At 34.8% G+C, this 18356-nt stretch overlaps 3 protein-coding genes across 3 annotated transcripts; 1 reads left to right on the top strand and 2 right to left on the bottom strand.

Moving 5' to 3' along the window:
* Positions 1-501: 501 nt before the first annotated feature.
* Positions 502-5174, top strand: LOC126669572 (probable E3 ubiquitin-protein ligase ZFP1). The gene is made up of 7 exons (XM_050363077.2): positions 502-615; positions 728-799; positions 2294-3134; positions 3429-3829; positions 4016-4114; positions 4281-4448; positions 4774-5174. Exons 3-7 carry the CDS (start codon positions 2306-2308, stop codon positions 4918-4920), a joined length of 1644 nt encoding a protein of 547 aa, XP_050219034.1. The 5' UTR covers positions 502-615; positions 728-799; positions 2294-2305; the 3' UTR covers positions 4921-5174.
* A 1041-nt stretch (positions 5175-6215) lies between these two features.
* Positions 6216-8811, bottom strand: LOC126670108 (ras-related protein RABA1f). Its single transcript, XM_050363769.2, has 2 exons — positions 8489-8811; positions 6216-6972 (listed from the first exon to the last, which is right to left on the bottom strand). The coding sequence occupies exons 1-2, from the start codon at positions 8704-8706 to the stop codon at positions 6546-6548; spliced, it is 645 nt and encodes a 214-aa protein (XP_050219726.1). The 5' UTR covers positions 8707-8811; the 3' UTR covers positions 6216-6545.
* Positions 8812-11979: 3168 nt separating this feature from the next.
* LOC126668264 (zinc finger BED domain-containing protein RICESLEEPER 2-like) lies at positions 11980-16031 on the bottom strand. Its single transcript, XM_050361470.2, has 5 exons — positions 15862-16031; positions 15699-15736; positions 14665-14805; positions 12056-14076; positions 11980-12006 (listed from the first exon to the last, which is right to left on the bottom strand). The coding sequence occupies exons 1-5, from the start codon at positions 16029-16031 to the stop codon at positions 11980-11982; spliced, it is 2397 nt and encodes a 798-aa protein (XP_050217427.2).
* Positions 16032-18356: the final 2325 nt, after the last annotated feature.

Raw genomic sequence — 18356 nt, 5'->3', positions numbered from 1 at the left:
AATTTTATCTTTGTATTGTAAATATTTTTACTTTATTTATTATAGTTTAGCTTATAACATAAAAGAAATAATAATTTATAATTATTTGATAAGTGTTGGTTAGATCACCAATGTCGGTCGGGCCACTAACCACGGTCGGACCACCAACCATGGTTTGACAGCGGCTGTCCGACCACCGACTCGACCCGACCCGACCGAACCTACCCAAAGCAATGCAAAGAAATTTTAGAAAGGAAAAATGGTCTTTTTAGCTTCTAAGATTTGACTCTATAATCAAATGAGCCATCAACATCTGAAAAGATTCAATTATACTCCTAACATCCTAAAAAGTGAATAATCAGACCGCAATTTTAACACATAAATGAGACGTTAATTGCCTAGTTATCAAAATCGGGTTTCTTTTTATACTAAAAAAACTCAAATCGGAATATTCTTTTTATACTAAAATACGTATGTTAAATAAAAAGAAAGGAATAAAAACATAAAAAATATAATAAAAGAAATCCAAAATAGCGGGAGTCTCTTCTTCCCTTCCTCTTCTTTTCTTTTCTTTTCTCTCTCAGAAATTTATCCTTTTGAGAGAGATACAGACATCTCCTTAATCCCTAATACTAGGTTCCTTTTTTTTTTCTCTATTTTTTTTTCAATTCTAGGGTTTTCGATTCTACGATTGCCCACTTCATTAATTTGATTGTTTTCTCTAATTTTTGTTTGATTTCTTGTGCAGGTATTATATTTATTTTTGGTGGAAATCCCCAGCTCTTTGATGATTTTAATTTTTTTTGTTAATGTTTACAAGGTAAATTTTGCAGCTTTTTGTTATGATCATTTTATTATCATCATCAAATCAAAGACTATTTTTTTGCTTTTTTTAATAATAATTTCTGGGTCTTTTTGAAAGTTGTGAAATTGGGTGAATGGCTGTTAATTTGAGTTTTTTTTTAGGATTTTTTATTAAGATGTTAGTATGATTAGGTTCAAGTTATAGATTTTTTTCTTTAAATTATGAGTATTTTGAAGTTGAGTTATAATTTATGAAGCTACTATTTATTTATGATTGCAAATAAATTGTTGTCTGGTTCAGATTAAACATTGGAATATGTTTAGATTATTGTTCTTCTGGGGGAATTATATGATGTTACAATTTGGTGATGCTAATTGCTAATTATGTTTATAAAACCAGTCTGATTAAGATTAATGACCAAAATGACTGTTTTTTAGATGTTGCAAAGAGTAGTGGAGAGTTGTATTTAGTTGTTTGGGAGTTTTTATCAACCCAAATACATAAAATTCTACCTAAGAGACTAATTTATTTGCTTATAATCAAGATATATTACCTTCTGTTTCTGTGAAACAACAATTACACGTACAATTGAAATGCTAATATCGCAACTTACGGCATCACTGAACTGAAGATGCAGGGTAAAGGATAGATTGTGGACCTTTTGTTCTGATCATATGTTCTAGGTGGTTGGGTTCCTTGACTTGATCACATTAAATTTTATGTATATTGGTATCATTTACGAATGCAATGTGTTCACACATCTGCTATTTGGATGGTGAATTGATCCCGCTTGGATTAGGATCCTCTAAGGTTGATTGAACATCATCTATCATGTTCAATCAAACTACACCCTTCATTTTATAAAATGAATGGTATAATTTAAATTCTTTTAATACGAACCAGTTATTTGCAATGAAAAGTGTTCATGTTCAATTAACTAGGGAGAAATTTCTCACACAAGATTTAGATTTTCTATCAATTACAGAATTACAAGATGCAGAATTAGATTATTTGTCTTAAGTGGTAATAAAATGATTTTTGGGTGGACATGGTGTTTAGATTTTCTATTAATTGCAGAATTTCAAAATACAGAATTAGATTATTTGTCTTAAGTGGTAATAAAATGATTTTGGGTGGACATAGTGTTCAGATTTTCTATCAATTTCAGAATTTTAAAATACAGAATTCGATTATTGGTCTTAAGTGTTGATAAAATGTTTTGGTGGCAAAAAATGCAACAAATATATCATCTCTTTTCCTTTTCTTCTTCTGATTCTTGTTTTATGTATGTGGGTTGAGATTGTCATTCTCTAAAGTTTGAGTTGGACTTCTGGAGTAAGTTTTTATTAATATCTGCCTTTATTTTTCCCTTGATGCTTAAGTCTGTTGGTGACTGTGTTTGCTTATTTTTTTGAGTGGGTTTACATGCTACCCATGTTTAGGTTGGTGGAAAATTAGTGCCTTAGTTTTCGTTATTCATAGCTAATAATATATCTTTGATGGAAGCAGATAATTTGAGATATGGGGCAAAGAAACATGCTATGCACTAGTCAGATGGTTGATTTAGAAGTCGATCGACAAGGCCAGGGATATCTACATCCTGAGCCCTGCATTCTTTTCGGGGGTGTAACAAACTTCCCTCAATCAGATATGCAGGCAGTAGGAAATACAACTAATATTGATGCTCATCATCTACCAGAGTGCTGTGAGAGTGCCGTATATTACGGGATGCCACAATATCACGGTGTTCAACATCATCCTCAGCATCATGCTCCAAATCTTGATTTAGGCATGGCTACTGGACCCAACTTTTATGTTCCTTTTATGAACTCATCTTCAGGTGTTCCTTTAAGTCATGGGTCGTGTGATCATTTACCATCTTCAAGGTATTATGGAATCGTTGGAGTTTCTGCGGATGAGTATGGAATAAATAGTCATTTCATGGATAATGCCAGAGGTTCATACAAGAGAAAAAATGCTGAAGGTAATCCGGGGAACTTCCAGTATCTGAATGCCTCAGCAAGCTCCAGTTCTTCAGTGGCCCCATTGAGCAATAGACATCCTGATGGGGTTGCTCTGATGGATGCTACGTCCTATGCTCCACCTCAGTACAGAGGGAATAGTACTCCGTCGATTAGGGAAGTGGGATCTCATAGAAGTGTTAGAAACAGATTGGGTGCTACTGGGCTGGATCCTGCTCTTGCGCATATTCAAAATCATTTTATTCAAGGAAACTACATAAATCAGCCTTTCCAGCCTGCTGGTTGTATGTGGTTGGATCAACATTGCAATTCTGGTGAAGCGGGAACCTCAGCATGGACCCAGACCCCTTCAATTACTTACATGCATGGTAAATTCTATATTCCTGATTTGGCAGCAATTTTATTTGGTGGAACGAAAGAATGGAAAGGTCATGTTTGGTTCTTAGAACTTTAAGGAACAAAATGTTTCCTTGTTTTGGTTCAAAGTTTTGGTAAACAATAGTAATTTCAATAAATTATGATTCTACAATTGTTTTTGGAATAAACATTCTCGATTGTATTTCTTAGGTATTCCATATCCTTGCGAACCAAACATGACCCAATTTTATCTTGCTAGCATCAACGTCTGAAGTTATGGGCTCTATTACTTGATTTTCTTGCAGGGAACAATGTAAATGGGGCTTCTATTGACGGCGGAAGCATGGGGCCACAGCGATATCATGATCTATTTAGCAACAGAAATAACACAGGCTTTTTGCATCCCTCGCCTCCCAATATCCGACACCACAATTTTCATCATCTGCCACCACCTATTCAAGGAATGAGAGGCCACAATCTCAATCTTCTTCCTCAAGTATCAGCCACTTCTTTTAGAGGTCCTACAAGCTATGCCTCGCAGAGCAATTTGAATCCATCTCAAGATGGTTTGGATATGGGAATGAGGCATCCAGGATCTATTCAGCCAACTGGCCTTCGGATATACAGGCCTCACCATGAGGGAGTCATATCTGAGACGACCTTAAGCCACCGTAACCTTCCTCATCTGAGAGTCCTGCCAACTGATGTATAAATTTCCTCCCTGTCTATATTAAATAGAATAATACTCATTCCTAGTGGTTGACTTTTTGTCAAAATGCTAATGTTAATGGTGAAAACTATTCTCTCTTAGGCGAAATGTAATGCGACATTATATTGACTTTGTTTCTTCCGATTATTGAAGAAGCTAAACATTAGCTGTTGGATGTTGTAGGGAGTTGCTTTGCTAGAATTCTCCGACTATTATGAAGTTGAGAATTATGTTGACCATCATAGTGATATGCGGTTGGATGTAGAAAACATGTCCTATGAGGTATGTGTCAGATATATCGGCTTTATTCAAATATGATATATGCATAAACTTTTACAAGCAAGAAAATGTAAATAGATGTTCTCGATAAATGGAAGATTGAAATATGAAAAAGTAAAGGAAGTTCAACTGTTTATTTTGTAACTTAGTTTTCGAATTTTCACTGCAGGAACTTCTTGCACTGGGGGAGCAGATCGGCAACGTGAACACTGGATTATCAGAGGAATTTATCAGAAGTCAATTAAAGACTCGAACATATTTATCATTTCCATTCTCGATCAATTTGGAAGAGACTGCTAGTATGGATCAAGAACCTGATTCCTGCATTATATGCCAGGTACTTCAAAACCTACATTTTACTGGAAATTTGTGACTTTTATTTGATTTGTTAGAAGACCCGTACTATGTGGCATGTAACTATTGTCTGAGTCGTGTGTTTTGCTGTTTTATTTCCGTTTCTGAAAATGCTTTTGAAACTACTTTATATTTAAAACCTATTTTTATATAAAAAAAAAGGCTGTTTCACCGTTTCTAATTTGGCATTTTTCGTTTCAACATTTTCGTATAAATTGTATGTGAGATTTGCTTAGGTTTTTCAAAGACGGCGATTTGTTATTATTTTATTCATTACCCGTATGAGTTTCTGATGTTGGGTTTCACAGGATGATTATATGAGCGAAGAGAAGATAGGAAGTCTTAGATGTGGGCATGAGTACCACGCAGATTGCTTGAAGAAGTGGCTGCGCGTGAAAAACTTCTGCCCAATCTGCAAGTGTGAAGCGTTGCCGACCTTCCGAAAAGATGTATAGGAGCAGTGCCTTGAAGAAAATAAAAAAAGATTGATGTTTGAAAACGCTGCTGCTGCTGCTTGCTTGCACTTTCTGCTAATTATTTGTTGCTACTTTTGGCATGTAATTTGTACATTTTACTTGCAGATATAGAACAAACTAACAGTGACGCTGTGTAGAATGATTTATTTGTTGGCCTGGCCCTGTATTTATCAAACCTGTACAGACTTGTTCCTTGTGCATTTGCTGCTGTATTATCAAATCAGATTTTCTCATTTTCATCTTCATTACTCAGCTTCCAATTTATGTCAATCAAATTCTGAATTTTAAACCTTCTATGGCTTTTTGTTATTTTTTGTTATTATTTCTTTATGCTTACCTCATGTTTTAACCCTTGGACTAGTACAATTTTACTTGTTTAATCTTTCATCTTCTCATTTAACCTATTGAATTTTTTTAATTTTTTTTGCTTATTTAATCTCTAATGTAATTAGAACAAAGCGCTTGTTTATTAAAAAAAACAAGCAAATTATTTTAAAATCCCTCACATTTTCCATAATTTACACTTTGGTCCGCCTTTTTTGAAAATCAAATGATTTGGTCTAATGGTGGAAAAAATTCAAACCTTTACAGCTTATTACAATTTAAACTAGAACGTTTAATTTTTACAATAATAACCAAATTGTATTTTTTGTTGTTGCAATAATAGCCAAATTGGTGGCCAAATTTGCAAATAAAAAAATGCAACTTTGGCTATTATTGGAAAAAAAAAACAATTTTGCTATCATTACAAAAATTAAAAAGTTTGATTTAAATTGCAATAAGTCGTAAATGTTTGAATTTTTTTCGCCATTAAACCTAATAATAATAGTGGAGAATAATGAAAATTTTGAATTTTCATCAAGGAAGAAAAAAATGACACTAAACTAATATTTTTTAACTATCATAAAAAATTATATAAATTACAGAACATATAAAAATAGAGATTAAATTGACACCTAGTACAAGTTCATAGGCCCAATTGTCTAAATTAATAGTCTGAGGACCGAATAAATGGATGTGTAAAAATTTAGAGGTTAAATATTTAGTGCATAAAGTCGTAATACACGTCATCATCTAATTGTAGCTATTGTTCACTTTGTAGAGGTTAAAAGACTAAAATTTAATTTTAAAATTAAGACAATCACAATAGTAATTAAAATACAATTATGCAAAATAATTTAACCAAATGTTTAAAAAATTAAAATTGACGGTAACCAATGCAATGTCACCTATACTGAATATATATAATATAAAGTACTATTAAAAGAGGAAACTTGTAAGATCAAAATCACTCCACAAATTGAAATTTTCCTGATAAAGTCTATGCTAGAGCAAACAAATACAACAATAGTTGGCTACGCAGTAAAATAATACACAAAGGGGATAAAAACCTCAACTAACTATCAAAGATCTGATGCGAAATTAAAATCAAATATGAAAGATGCTGACATTTTCTTTGGACTCTAGACAAAATGATCATAGAATCTTTAGCATTCTGGCACAAGATTATAATGGTTTGTCAATATTTTTAACTGAGTGGAAGTCTCGAAGTCTGATTGCTCCGGTTCAAAGTGTTTCAACCTTCTCTATTCCCAGATATGTGCTTAAGTAGAGCAGCAGCCAACTTTCTTAACAGCTGAAACATCATCCTTAACGTTGATGCTTTGCCCTTTAGGTAAGGCTCCGGGATCATCCCCTACCTCAAGTGCTTTCCGGCTGACTACACGATATATTTGAGTAAGCACTTCGGTAAAAGCATTCTCAACATTCAAAGACTCAAGGGCAGATGTTTCCATGAAGAATAAATTCTCTCTCTCAGCAAAGGCCTTGGCATCTTCAGTGGAAACAGCACGCAAATGACGCAGATCTGCCTTGTTCCCCACAAGCATAATCACAATATTAGCATCTGTGTGACCCCGTAGCTCCTTCAACCATCTCTCAACATTCTCGAAAGTGACATGTCTTGTGACATCATAAACTAGCAATGCACCAACAGCTCCTCGGTAGTATGCACTCGTGATAGCACGGTATCTTTGGCCAAATAAACAAAAATAAAATCAATCTCAAAGTTTATAATGCAAAGTACCAAACGTATAAACAAATGAATGCAACTACACATTTTTATTGCAAAGGAACAGCTAACATGGAAGATTAAGCATGACCACTTTAGTGAAAAAAGAGAGGCAGGTATAAAGGAGGTAACAGAAAAAGAAAAGAAAAATAACTGATTAAAACTATTCACACTTTTGAACTGTTTGGAGTTTCTGAATCGACTCACTCAAAGAAGCCCAAGCATGGCACAATTATTTCCCCTAATGCTAAAAGTTAGTCCTCCACAATTCAGCAAGCAAATTAGCCATGCACATGCTGACTGCTACATAAAATATTAAATGCCTAAACAAAAGATTGGCAGAGATTGATATATATGGACATGTTTTAAGTACTTTTGTTCTATAATGTGAAGAAATAGACCAAATACCATTCTTTAGTGATTTAATTATTTGTTTTCCTATGTGATCTAGGCAAGATAGCCAGTAATATGCTCTACTGCTAAGCTCTTTCATAAGGCCTAACACGACAAGCGAATAGGGTCTTTTGCTATACTTTTCCCTTTTTTTCTTTTCTGCCAGCCATGACTATACAACCTTGTTCTCCCATTCAGCCCAGCTGGTTCTTTTGGCTAGAAGTCTATTACATGCATTTAGCACATAAATGGCAAGAAATCAAATCATTCAGCAATTATCATAGATGATACAATTCACAGATAGTTGATAAAACATAAACCTCTCCAGTTTATCAAGCTAATGAATCCAGTGGGCCCAACAACGCAAGCTAAATTCAAAAACATTTAAAGAAAGATAAAAGAAATAAAAAAATCTTTATTTGATCTGGTCTAGGCCTTCAGCTACATGCCAGACAGATGCGAAACCAGACACAGTCAAAATAGTTGGTATGATTATCTCAACAAAATGACCATTATTAGGCAGTTTCAAAGTTCAGGATAGTAGCACAGACACTTCATCCACTCATCGTGTCCTGTTTACACTTGACATTTCGGACAGGCAACTTCATTTTTTTACGTAGGAAACTTTAAAATAACACCGTGTCCATGCTACTTAGGATAGAGCTATTCGACAATAAACCAAGCAAGCAGTCGATAACTCTTTCTCGCTCTCTTAGCAAAACACAGGTAACCATTTCTAAGTTGAAAGTACCAAACAAGATCAACAACCATTCAATCAAGTAACACATATCTCACATACAACTACAAAGCGGAAAATCACTCGCCAAAGACCCACCGAGGCATAATCAGTTAAGTTTAACCAGTAGTTTTTACTTTAGTTATTATCTTAAACTAAACCATTACTTCTCAGTCACACATTTACACAAAACTCAATAAATGAACCAAAACTAAACCTTAACCCTAACCTAAAACCAAACAGTTCAGCTAAATTAAGTATAACCAACATCAAATTAATTTGTAGCACATGATTTACTCCAAACAAGATTTGAACACAAATTAAACAAAAAACACCGATCTATATACCTTTCTTGGCCAGCAGTATCCCAAATCTGGGCTTTGACGATCTTATCATCGACACGAATACTACGGGTGGCGAATTCGACTCCGATAGTGGATTTGGATTCAAGGCTGAATTCATTTCTGGTGAATCTCGACAGTAAATTGGATTTTCCGACTCCTGAGTCCCCAATTAAAACCACCTTGAACAGATAATCGTAATCTTCCTCTGCTCTGTACGCCATTTTGTTCTCGGATCCGCTCGAAGAAGCGGAGACAGATTTGAAAATTGCCTTTTATAGATTCGGGATTTTCTATGGATATTTTTTCTCTATACAATTTCACTGTTTGTTTCTAATAATTACTTAAAGAGAAAAGTGTCATTTATGTCCTTAAAATTTGACTCAAGAATCAAATAAGCTTTAACGTCCGTAAATGTTCAAATATAATCCTAACGTCTTTAAAAAGTGAACCTGGCCATCCGATTTTGACAACCAGCACTAGGGGTGAGCATCGGTCGGTTCGGTCCGGTTCGGTTCCAGAATCTTCAAAACCGGTCATACCGAAGTTAGTTAATTTAGACACCGGACCGTTTGTTTTTTCACCAGACACCGAAATATTTTTTAACCGAAAATGTCGGTCGGTTCGGTTCGGTATCGGTTATTTAAAACGGTTTGGGCCATTTAAAAAGCCCATTTATTTTTTGGGCCACATTCAATAAAGCCTTAAAAAATACAAGGAATTATTCATTCATTTCAAAAAAATTCATTTACATTGAATAATGAAACATAATTAACAATAGTTCAAAATTGAATAATGAAAAATAACATCACAATTCACAAATTCATAAGTCTACTCTTAACTGAATTAGCAAAAGGTAAAAACTAAGCAGCTAAATATTACATTCATCCAATTAACTACTGAAGTAGCAAAAATAATAATGAACAGCTAAATATTACATTCATCCAAAAATAACTTAAGTAGCAAAAACTAATGAACTATATAGATTACATTCATCCAAAAATGGCAAAAGGCTCTGATTGGCCCCTGTGGTCGAAATCCAGGAATATTTTAGCCCTTGTGGTCGAAATTGGCTCACTTAGACCCTTATGGTTTCCAAAAATGGTACATATTAACCCTTCCGTTAACTTAAAAAGTCAACAGTTAGTCAATCTGTTATTGTGGAGCCTTCTTAAATTATAAGCCAATAAAAAAACGACATATGTCTAAGTGAATATATAAATTTTGATAATTATATTTTAAAATTTAAATTAACTGCAATTTTATTTTTATTAATTAATTAGTTATAATTTTATTTAATTAATGAATTTTTTAATCAAATAACAACAAAACTCTAGTTTTTGTTAATCTCATCACTGCAAACACCTTACTCTCATCACTGTACATCATCTTCCTCAAAAATACAAATAGCCACTATTGATTTCTTTTATTCGATTGAAACAAAAACAGAAAACCCAGTAGTGGGTTTAGCTTGAATCGAACCAATCTCACCTGAAACCTCTCAGTCTCAGGCATCTGGATCCCTTCTTAGTTTCATCGTCTTTTCAGCTTTCATGGGTCAACTGCTACTAAGTAATACACATTAATACATTATACAAAATGTCCCAGATTTCATCCTTATTTTTTTCCTCGATTTTCTCGATCTAAATCTTGTTCAAATCGGTGAGAATAAAAGGCGAGGGAAATGGGTAGACGAGAGTTGAATAGAAGAGAAGAAATCAATGGCTTAAAAGAGAATGAAGCATGAAATAGGGGCCATAATTAAATCCACTAGTAATTTTTTGAAAACCTTGGAGAAAATAAAGTGCGGATCTGATGGTGAAAATAAGAATAACAAATGACAAACGAGTCTCGTCGTCGTCGCTAACTGATCCCTGGAGTCGGTAGAATGGTTATGACTTATGAGGGTTGTTGTTTGTGTTAGTGTTTCCGCCATGGATGTGGGACATAAGCTTCATGGACATGGGTTGTTGGAGTTTTTTGATTCTGGGATTAAAAGTGGATGTTAGCTGTGGAAGAAGACGATGGTTAAGAAAAAAATGAGAATCTAAAAAATGATTAATTAATATTTTTAATAATTAAATAGTTAATCATTTTAATTAATTAATTAACTGAACTTAAGACATGTGTTAAATTTTAATTGGTTAAAATTTTTGTGGTCTATATAATAACAGTTTGACTAACAGTTGACTAATAAAGTTAACGGAAAGGATTATTTTGTACCATTTTTTATGACCACAAGGATTTAATTGAGCCGGCATCGACTACAAGGGCTTAAATATTTTTTGCCTCCAATCACAGGGGCTAATCAAAACCTTTTGCCTCCAAAAATTAAATTATATGTGAAAGTTATCAAAAAATATAACTGAACTATGCAGTATATTATGCACACTGCCGGCCTATAGCATTCAAAAATAGCCATTTCCAGCACCCAAGCAGAACAGGAGCTCAGGAATGAAGAATCACAGAATTCAGAAGAAGAACATTTCCTGAATTGAGGCAATTAAAACTAATTGAAAAACTTGAAAAGAGTATATTTTATACTGAAAAAGAAGTATTTACACTTTAAAATCAGAGAAAAATGAAATTTTTTTTAAAAACAGGGGCTCAGAATAAGGTTTTCACATCTTTATAAGGCGATGTAATCCACATGGTGGCTAAATTAAAGCCTCATCATGCAAATATGTCAAGGCCTTATATACTATCAGATTTTTGAAGTGGTGGAAGCTTCATCATAGCCCAAAACCAAACAGTAAAGCAATTTCAAAGCAATAAAAGATTCATAGGTTATAAGTTATAACCAAAATAGAAAGTTTAAGAAGCAATCTGAAAGCAATAAAAGAATCATAGGTTATAACTTATAACCAAAACAGAAAGCTTTGAAGCAATTTGAAAGTAAGAGAAGATTCATAGGTTATAAGTTATAACCAAAACAGAAAGCTTTGAAGCAATTTAAAAGTAATAGAAGATTCATAGGTTATAAGTTATAACCAAAACAGAAAGCTTATGAAGCAATTTGAGAGAAACTCTTTCAAATAGACAAGTTTAAAATAGACAGTAAAGCAAAACAGTAAAGCAATTTTCAAAACCTTGTTAAGTGCTTCCACCACTTTTCTGTATAGGGACAGGGACAACCAAGGCAACAAGCAGCATCAGGCTTTAGGCAACAGGCAGCATTAGGCAACAACAACAAAATTGGCTTCCACACCAAGTTGCCACAAAAGCAAAAATGAGCAAGAGTCCAACTTCTTAGTTGGGCAACCCTGCATTAGGAACCAACAACACAAGAACATAAACTATTAGATAGTTCTAAATATAAAAGAAATTACAAATCAAATAATAAATAAAAGTTAGTTTAAGGACATAACCTTGCTCAAAGGGTTCCAATTCTTCGAGGCACTCTTCAATCACCAAAGGGCAAGCTTCTGCTCTAAGCCAATCCTGAGTGCACACCAATGCTTCCACCAATCTTGGAGTTAAAGAACTCCTAAAGCAGTCTAGTACTCTTCCATAAGTACTAAATGCTGATTCAGATGCAACAGTAGAGATAGGGACAGCAAGAATATCTCGAGCCATCCTTGAAAGGATTGGAAATCTCCCTGAGTTTAGCTTCCACCACTTCAAAATATTGAAATCATCATCATTCTCAACCGTAGCCTCACTCAGGTACAATTCCAGCTCAGATTTCCTACTACCAGAATCACTACCCTTGTTCTGCTCATCAAATTTGGCCTTCATAAGGGACATATGTCTTTTTGCAGGTGGTGGCAGGATTGGTGTTTGAGCAGAAACAGCCTCTGAAGACTGACTAAGACTAACATAAGCAGATGAACCACCATGTACATAAGCCTTTTCATACTCAGCAAACAGGATTGTCAGCTTATCATTCACAGTGTCAAATAACTTAAGACCTTGCTCAGGACCAAATAGAGCTTTCAAAGCAAACAACAAATGTTTCATTTTACTGGTAGGATCAAAAACATGTGCAAAAAAAATCAGATTATTCATCTTCTGGGGATCACCCCAATATTTGTTAAATTTCTCCCTCATTTTTCTGCTCATTAGAATAATCTGATGGTCCTCACTATTAAGCATTTCATCTAACATGATAGAAAGGTCAACAATCTCTTGAAAATGCATGTTAGATGTGACATACAAAGACCCAGATATTCTCAAAGTTGTGACATAGAAATATGACAAGCAAGTAGCAAACTTCTTCACATTTTCCCAATCAACAAAAGTAGGAATGCATTCAGCCATATCAGACCTAAAACTCTCATCAGATTCTTCATAACTCTCAAAAACAGATTGAAACAAGCAAGCAGTGTCAAGCATAAGATAAGTGGAGTTCCACCTAGTTGCAACATCAAGACACAAGGACTTTTTGGTGCCAATTTTATCATCAGCAGCAGCAAGGTCTTTAAATTTCTTAAGTCTAGATGGACTGTTCCTAATGTAACGTATACAATCTCTAACTTTTTTAACAGAATCATGCATTTCTTTCAGACCATCAGACACAACCAAATTGATCACATGTGCTATACACCTCATATGCAAATATTCACATTTACAAACATCAGTGCCCCAAGAAATCATTTTTTTCTTAAATGCAGCAATAGCAGTGTTATTATTACCAGCATTATCCATAGTTACTGTGAAAACATTCTTAAGACCCCAACCAAGCAAGCAATTTTCAAGTGTTTTACTTATGTAGTCCCCTTTATGCCCACAAACAGGTACAAGATTAATGATTCTTTTATGAAGAATCCAATCATTATCTATCCAATGGCAGGTAACACACATATAATTAATACGTTGAATACTAGTCCATGTGTCTGCTGTGATACTAACTCTTTGACTCCCATTTTTCAAAATATTTTTCAACTTCAACCTTTCATCAAGAAACATTTGGTAGCAGTCCCTATTAACAGTCCATCTAGAAGGAATGTGAAACCTTGGGCATGCAACACTCATAAATCTCTTAAACCCCATACCTTCTACATGCTTAAAAGGCAACTCATCTACAATGAGCATATAAGACAATGCTTTCCTAATGTCATCTTGATTAAATTTCCAAACCCCCAAATTTCCCTTCCCCTCAGTTTCATCATGACTAGCAGAAACAGGTTGTAGAGTTAACAAGGTCTGTCTGGTATCTTTACTATGAGGGTTCTTAAGACATGCAAGAATGTGGGCTCTAAGTGTGGAAGTCCCATTCACTTTAGTGTCAGAATTATATATTTTTGCACAATACAAGCATTTAGCCATAAGTAATTTGCCATATTCATCAACTATGCGCTCAAAATGCTCCCAAACTTTAGATCTAACAGGAATTTGCTTACGTTTTTTATCAACTGGTTTACCTCCAGTAGCAGCAGGATTAGCATCTTCTTTTTGCTGCTGAGAAGGCTCAGATGAGCCCTCAGCAGCAGCAACAGGTTGCTCCTGCTGAGTTGAAGGGGGTAACTCAGGAGATGAGCCATCAACCCCCTCAACATCAACAAGAGCAACTTGCTGTTGGTCAAGGTTTGACATCTGTGTGAGCAAAGAACCACATTCAATCAATACAGAGGCATCAAGCAACCACTTATTCACTTAGATAAATAGCAAACCACTTTTTCATTTTAAGTTTTAAACATTTCATTCTTGAAAAATCACTTTTATTTAGGCACAGAAGACAACAATTGACCAAAATATAACATTGAACCAATACAGAGGCATGAGGCATCACTTAATAGCTTCCAAACCACTTTCATTTTGTATGTTTTAAACATGACAGGCTAAGATCATACAAAGTACAAACCAACAAACACACAGAAAATCATAGAATACAAACCATTAAACCAATCCACCATACAATTATAACTACTAATTAAATACATTAGAAGGAATGCACATACCCAGCAGCAGATGCAATCCAAGCAATAGGTAAGCAAATTAGGTATTAGATCAAGTGATTCAAGTCACTGAGTCTCAGATTTGGGGCCACGAATCCAACAGTGAAGGGCTTCCACCACAAAAGATTCACTCATTCACTTAGTGAGTGAATCTTTTCATTTTTTGCAGACAGCCAGACATGCCATGAAGACAAAGCAAAAGACAAAATTCATTAGATTAAATCAAGACAAAGAAATAAGTAACTAGTAACTAGTTCACAAATAAAAACCCTAAAATATAATTACCTGTTCTTATAAAATCAAAGCCAAATCCGAAGGAGTTTCCAGAAATCCCCAGTTCAGAACATGGAGGAAAGAAATAAATCATATCAGTTACAGAGATAATCACAAAATCAGAACAAACAACCATATAAGAACAAGAACAAACTGAAAAATAGAGATGTATTACCTGATAATTGCATGAATCCCACGTTTTGCACATGAAAAGGAAAAAAAATAATCAAATAGGGCAGAAATCAAAACCTAAAACATAAATATTGAAACTAAACCTCTATGACAGAGGATAATCGATCATATACTCACATAATCTTTAACAAACTCAGTGAGATACTGAGACTTTCAGAGATTAGTTTAATCTCGTTTAGGATCGAATCGAAGGTTCAAACTTTTCATTTTCTTCGATTAAAAGCACAGAACAGTTGATGAATACACAAATTATGGCTAAACGAAGACTGTATCAGGGTGAGAAACTGATAGAATCAGTGAGAAACTGAGAGAATCAGAGAGAAAATATGATTTAGGGTTAGGGTTTTCAGAGGAAAGTTCGAGAGAGAGAGGCTGCGAGTGAATCTGAAAAGAGAGGGTAAATGATTTTAGGGTTAGGGAAAATTATAAGGTGGTTTATATATGCAGGGGTAGGCGGTGTCGTTTTAGGGCAGATTAGGGAGAAATTAAAACGACGTAGTTTTGGCTTCTCGGTTTAATCGGTTTTTCGGTCGGTTCGGTTATACAAACCCTCAAACCAAATCATAAACCAAACTCCATACTTCCCTTATTTTCAAACCAAACCAGTCCCGAATCACCAAACAACCGAGCACCAAAGTCAATTTCGGTTCGGTCCGGTCCGGTTTCTCGGTTTGGTTCGGTTTATGCTCACCCCTAACCAGCACGTTTCTTTTATGAGTCAGAATCAGGATATGGTTGTTCATTTTTTAAATTATTATTAAATTAGTTTGTACTTTCCACCTCTAAAATAGTACAATTAATTAGTTTATAGAGAAAATTACAGATTAATTAAGAAAGAGGGTTAGCTAACTTACCTTTTCTTAACTGCCAACACATTGAAATCTTTTCTCTTCTATCAAAATATGTTTCACATTAAATAGCTTATCTCGCGAAATTATTGCATTTTATACCATTTTTTAATGTGGTTTTGCCCTTTTACAGAGATTTACCAAACACTTCTTTGTTCTTCACTATTACCCAACATCAATGGCTTTTACAAGAAACAAATCGTACGGACCGCCGTCATTATCGTCGTCGTTAATGACGCCGTCACCATCATCATCTTCTAGTTTCGCATTATCAACAACATCAAGTTTCACGTCCTTAACCGTGCTCGCATGCTCTACATCTCCTACACGTGTGAACATAATGTACGACAATATCAACAATCAATCGCCGTCTCTTCGATTCTCGATGTTTGAAATTGTAAAATCTGATTCTTGATAAGGCCCTATATCATATGTATTAATTATAGAAGTTGGACCAAAAGCTGTTATATTTTTAAACCAAAGAAACCTGAGAGTAAATTTATTGAAGTATGTTAAAAAGATATTGAAGTTGATGTTATGAATTTTTCATTTCAAACTATTTTGATTGACATTTTTATGTTTAGTTTGGCTAGTTTGTGGAGATTTTTGTAGCTTTTGGGCTAAAATTGAAGTGAAAAGTTTATATTTCTGTTATTCTATTGTCCGCGTGCACAACTGGTTTGGTTTTCATCCCCTTTCAGTTTCAGGTCTTCTTGGGATGGAAATTGTATGTTTGTGAATATATGGAAACATGCAATTTCCTATTTACAGGTTTTAAATGGAAATTCTTCAACAGAACTGTTTTGTTATCACCTCTGGTTTTTATGAAAACAAGAAATAATCTTCAACTCAATCACCAGATGTCTTCAGTCTCAGAGATAATTTCTTTTAGTATTACAGCTTGTGCTGAATTTCAGTTCTCCCAACATGTTCATTCGTCTACTTCGGGTCTTCCATCACCTCTGCCTATGTAATACCCCAAAATATTTAATTATCTAATTGGATCACGTGTCCAGTTTTGATTTGCCAGAGTGACAAAATCGAATAGTTTTCCGATAAATAAATTTCAGTAGGTCGGTTTTGGAAAGGATTATATGCGTGGGATTTAATATTATAAGTCAAGTCTAAAGTTAGAATTGGAATTAAAAGAAAAAACGTCAAGAAAATTCCAAAATAAAGTACAGGGACCAAAGTGGTAATTTAGCCACTTTGTGTCGAAAATGGAAATTTGTAGGTTTGACGGGAAAATGTTAATATTGAGTTTCGTATTATTTATCGGATATAAATAATACGTAAAAGTAATAAATTAAGAATTTATCGATTTAGTTATGGACTAAATCGTAAGAAAGAAAAGTTTAAAAGATAAATGATAACAAACAAAAAGAACAAGGACCAAAGTGGCATTTTAGCCAAAATATAAGAAGAAGAAGAATTGATTTAGAGAGCAGAAGAACCATCGAGAGAAATTGAGAGAATTATCGCCGATCGATCGTTTCGCCGCCGTTTCGCCGTTCGACGTCCGATTCAAGTGATTCAAGCGACGATTTCTTCAGAATCGAGAACTCTACCCGTTCTAAACATCATTTTAAGGTAATATTCTGAGAATTTGAGTTAAAATTCGAATATATGGCCGTTTTAGTTATAATTAAGAATTTAATGATTTTGGATCGTTTTTAGCGTTTTTGGAAAAACCAAAATATGGGTTGTGTCGGAAATGAGATTTTATACGTGTATGGCGAGTGATAGCATGACGGAAAGCCCGGAAACGACGTTTCCGGGGGCTGCGTGCGGATCGCACGTGGTGTGCGATCGCACACCCGTGGTGTGCGAACGCACACCGCACACTAGTGAGCGGTGTGCGGACGCACACCAGTGATGGTGTGCGAACGCACACCGGTGTGCGGACGCACACCCAGGGTGTGCGAACGCACACCACCCTGTGCGGGCGTGCAGTGGGTCCACGAGGGACTAAAATGGACTTTTTGCCCGAGGAGCTAAAATGGACTTTTAGCCTTAAAGAAATGGGATTTCGATATTTTCAATATTAGATCCTAAAAACGATTAAGGACCCTGATATATTAAAAAGAGATATAGCAAGTATCTCGACTAAGTGTCAGAACACGATCAAAGCTAAGAATCGTATTTGGAATACGATAGTGTTAATCTAAGTTGATAACTTAGGATTTAAGTACTAAGTTTACGTTTATAAATCAAGAATTCGGTAACGTGAATAGGTGAGTGACGTACCGATGAACTACCAGGCCAACGAGCTGGAATAGCTACGAGAACGACGCATGGAGCTTACGTTTATGGGATTATTATAATGCAATTTTGGGATAGCGGTCACTGCGAGTTGCACTTTACTTTCGTATATTATAATTAATGTTATTTTATATAGGTATATATATACTGTTTACACGCATCGCAATTTATACAATTGATGAAAATGTTATACCTTTTATTAATTTCTATATACGAGGACTAGTATGCGATCCGAAGAAACTAGCTACCTATTGGGTGTCAATAGGCCGTGTGATCACCAGTATTGAGTCAGTCTAGTATGTTTGCATTTGAGAAATGACTTGACACAGCTGGGAGCTGATGATGATTATGAAATTTACGTGGCTGGGCCACCAGCGAGTTGGACTCGCAATTGATATTTAC

The sequence above is a fragment of the Mercurialis annua genome, linkage group LG2 (genome assembly GCF_937616625.2).
Source record: "Mercurialis annua linkage group LG2, ddMerAnnu1.2, whole genome shotgun sequence".
Taxonomy (NCBI): domain Eukaryota; kingdom Viridiplantae; phylum Streptophyta; class Magnoliopsida; order Malpighiales; family Euphorbiaceae; genus Mercurialis; species Mercurialis annua.
This window is presented reverse-complemented; position numbering and strand designations above follow the sequence as displayed.

Coding starts and splice junctions, on each gene's coding strand:
- LOC126668264 (XM_050361470.2), bottom strand. CDS start 16,031: ATGTTCACACGTGTAGGAGATGTAGAGCATGCGAGCACGGTTAAGGAC. Junction 14,806..15,698: donor GTGTTGGCAGTTAAGAAAAG/GTAAGTTAGCTA, acceptor TCTATTTTTCAG/TTTGTTCTTGTTCTTATATG. Junction 14,077..14,664: donor CTTTGATTTTATAAGAACAG/GTAATTATATTT, acceptor TATTTATCTAAG/TGAATAAGTGGTTGCTTGAT.
- LOC126669572 (XM_050363077.2), top strand. CDS start 2,306: ATGGGGCAAAGAAACATGCTATGCACTAGTCAGATGGTTGATTTAGAA. Junction 3,830..4,015: donor TGAGAGTCCTGCCAACTGAT/GTATAAATTTCC, acceptor TGGATGTTGTAG/GGAGTTGCTTTGCTAGAATT. Junction 4,449..4,773: donor ATTCCTGCATTATATGCCAG/GTACTTCAAAAC, acceptor TGGGTTTCACAG/GATGATTATATGAGCGAAGA.
- LOC126670108 (XM_050363769.2), bottom strand. CDS start 8,706: ATGGCGTACAGAGCAGAGGAAGATTACGATTATCTGTTCAAGGTGGTT. Junction 6,973..8,488: donor GATACTGCTGGCCAAGAAAG/GTATATAGATCG, acceptor ATTTGGCCAAAG/ATACCGTGCTATCACGAGTG.